The 2,775-nt window shown below is 62.4% G+C and overlaps 1 protein-coding gene across 1 annotated transcript in view; it reads left to right on the top strand.

Annotated features, from left to right (window-relative positions):
- The window catches only part of DNAH10 (dynein, axonemal, heavy chain 10), a 65,258-nt gene that overhangs the window by 62,063 nt on the left and 420 nt on the right, over positions 1 to 2,775 (top strand). Inside the window, exons 75-77 of the mRNA XM_005886314.2 lie at positions 23 to 190; positions 1,575 to 1,755; positions 2,266 to 2,411. Of these exons, the coding sequence (XP_005886376.1) occupies positions 23 to 190; positions 1,575 to 1,755; positions 2,266 to 2,411 (495 nt within the window). The remainder of the gene's footprint in view (positions 1 to 22; positions 191 to 1,574; positions 1,756 to 2,265; positions 2,412 to 2,775) is intronic.

Raw genomic sequence — 2,775 nt, 5'->3', positions numbered from 1 at the left:
GCCGCTCCCCATCCCGCCGCAGGCCCTGGCCGGGGAAGTGGGCATGAGCAGCGAGCTGGACGACGTGGCCAGGTCACTGTTCATCGGGAACATCCCTCACATCTGGAGGAAGCTGGCCCCCGACACCCTGAAGTCCCTCGGGAACTGGATGCTCTACTTCCTGCGGCGCTTCAGCCAGTACACGTCCTGGGTGAGGGGGCGCTGGTGCCCTGCGGACCCCGCCCCACCCCGCCCCTGTGCTGACCCTGCAGGCGGCTGACGGTGCTCTGCCCGCACATCTGTGTCTCTTCCTTTTCCTGTTTGAAGACCTTGAAGGCGCTGGCACAGCTCGGCCCACTCGCTGGAGAGTCTGTCTCGGCACCTGTCCGTCTGAGTCCCTCTAGACCCGTCTCACTCCTCTGGGGGTGCCCACTGTCCGGGCACCCAGGGCCTCCCCGTGCTGGGCATCCAGGTGGTCACCGGGGGTCTCCCTGTGCCGGCACAGGCGACAGCCTGGCCCGTGTCCTGGTGCTCACTCAAGCCTGCTCCCCGCGCATGCCTACGAGGCCCGAGTGCGTGCACTTGAAACCCTGACGCTTGCCCGGAGGAGGGGAGGTTGGGTGCAGGCGGCCAAGAGCGCTCTCCGCGGTGCTGTGTGTGAATGTTTGCACGTCTTGTCCCGTCGGTAAACGGTGACGTGATTGTCCGGATGTGCGTGTCTTTGGTTAGGGGGAGGCCAGGTATATCTCAGTTTGTGGTACTTCTTCTGTGAAATTGCCTTTTTAAAAAATATTTTTTTATTGACTTCAGAGAGGAAGGGAGAGGGAGAGAGAGAAACATCAATGAGAGAGAATCATGGATCGGCTGCCTCCTGCACAAGCCCCACTAGGGATCGAGCCTGCAAACCGGGCATGTGCCCTGACCAGGAATCGAACCCGGGACCCTTCAGTTCACAGGCTCTATCCACTGAGCCAAACCAGCCAGGACTGTGAATTGTCTTATGTATTTTGGTTTCACTTTTATCCAATTCTCCATCTTTGGAAGTCGATTTGTAAGAGTTCTTAGCACGTCAAGGGAACGGGCCTTCGCCTGCCAGGTGTCCTCAGGCTTTGGCTCGTGGTGTTTCTTCCCAGAGGACAGCTCTGCATTTCTGTGGCGTCAGATAGGTCGGTCTTGTCCTTATGGCTCCAGGTTTGTGTCCTTTACTCCGAGGCATGACACATTCCCTGGAGAAGACCTGCATTTCTGTGGTCTTATTGTTTTACTAGAGGCCCAATGCACGGAATTTGTGCAAGGGGCTCAGCCCGGCTGCCTGGGCCGACCCTCGCAGCCCCGGCTTCATCCAGAAGGTCGTCTGGACGGTCGTCCGGATGGTCATTCTGCTGTTAGGTCTAATTAGCATATTAGTTCTTTATTATATAGGATTTCTGAATCTCTGCTTCCTCTGCATTCGGCGGTGCAGCTTGCTTTTCCCGAACGGGCTGCCAGGGTCCTATCACCATCTTCCGGCCCCAATGGGAACGGTGTCTTTACCGTGAGCGCAGGGTCCGTCCGCTTTGACCAACATCTGACGCAGCTGCCCCTCTGCTCTGCAGGTCGTGGAAAGCGAGCCCAACGTGATGTGGCTCTCGGGGCTGCACGTCCCGGAATCCTACCTCACGGCCCTGGTGCAGGCCACCTGCCGGCGGAACGGCTGGCCCCTGGACCGCTCCACCCTGTTCACGCAGGTGACCAAGTTCCAGGACGCAGACGAAGTGACTGAGCGGGCAGGACAAGGTGCAGCAGCCCTATGGACCACAGCCTCTGTGGGGTCCCTGCCCGGCGCCGCCCCCGGTTCTGAGGGAGGAGCAGCGGGCCAGGCCGTGGGGGGACACACCCGGGGCACATCGCTTCTCCGCCAGGGTCTCTGTCGAGTCCTGGGTGATGTCGGGGAGACCTGGACGCGCTCACCTTTCCTTCTGTGCGGCGTGGACTCCCCAGTCAGGGTCAGGCCTTTCAGAGGACGGGGCACCCAGTGGCCTCCCCACAAACCCCGAGGGCCGGGCCCGGGAGCCAGAGCCGATGGGCTAGACGGGACCGTCCCATTCGGTTGGGCGTCGCCTGCCTCCGACAGGGGTCCGGCCTGCGGTGCAGCTGACACCGCTGTCTCCCTCCGGGCCCTGTGTCTGCGTCAGGGGCGTTTCCCTCAGCTCCGAGGGGACTCGTGGTGAAGGCTCGGGCACGCTCCCAGTTTGTGCGACGCTCACGCCTGTGCCTCCGCGTAACGGTCCCTTCCTGGCTCCCTAGGGTGCTTTGTGTCAGGACTGTACCTGGAAGGCGCGGACTGGGACCTGGAGAGAGGCTGTCTGGTCAAGAGCAAGCCCAAGGTGCTGGTGGTGGACCTGCCCATCCTGAAGATCATCCCCATCGAGGCCCACCGCCTCAAACTGCAGGTGGGTGGCCGCCCGCACTCCACCCCCACCCCACCCCCGGCTGCAGGCACAGGCCAGGCAGCCCACCCTTTCCGGGGAGGGAAGCCCGTGAGGCATGATGCCCGCGTGGAGCCACTGCCCCGGAGAATGCACGTGAGCACGCGTGCACGCAGACTTGGGTGGGGCAGGCGGCTCAGGAGGGACTGTGGGCTCCCGGAGAGTCTGCGGCAGTGCTGGGTCAGTCCAGCTTTGCCGGCCCAGGTCTCCTCCCAACACGCGTGTCCACGTTAAGCTAGGGCTAAGCTAGGGCAGGACCGCCCTCAAAGCCCGGCCACGTGCTGGCTTAGATGCTCGCAGGAGGGCCCACTGCAGAGCCCAGAGGCCG

The sequence above is a fragment of the Myotis brandtii genome, unplaced genomic scaffold (genome assembly GCF_000412655.1).
Source record: "Myotis brandtii unplaced genomic scaffold, ASM41265v1 scaffold97, whole genome shotgun sequence".
Classification (NCBI taxonomy): Eukaryota; Metazoa; Chordata; class Mammalia; order Chiroptera; family Vespertilionidae; genus Myotis; species Myotis brandtii.
The sequence above is the reverse complement of the archived record's forward strand: the minus strand, read 5'-3'. Positions and strand labels throughout refer to the sequence as shown.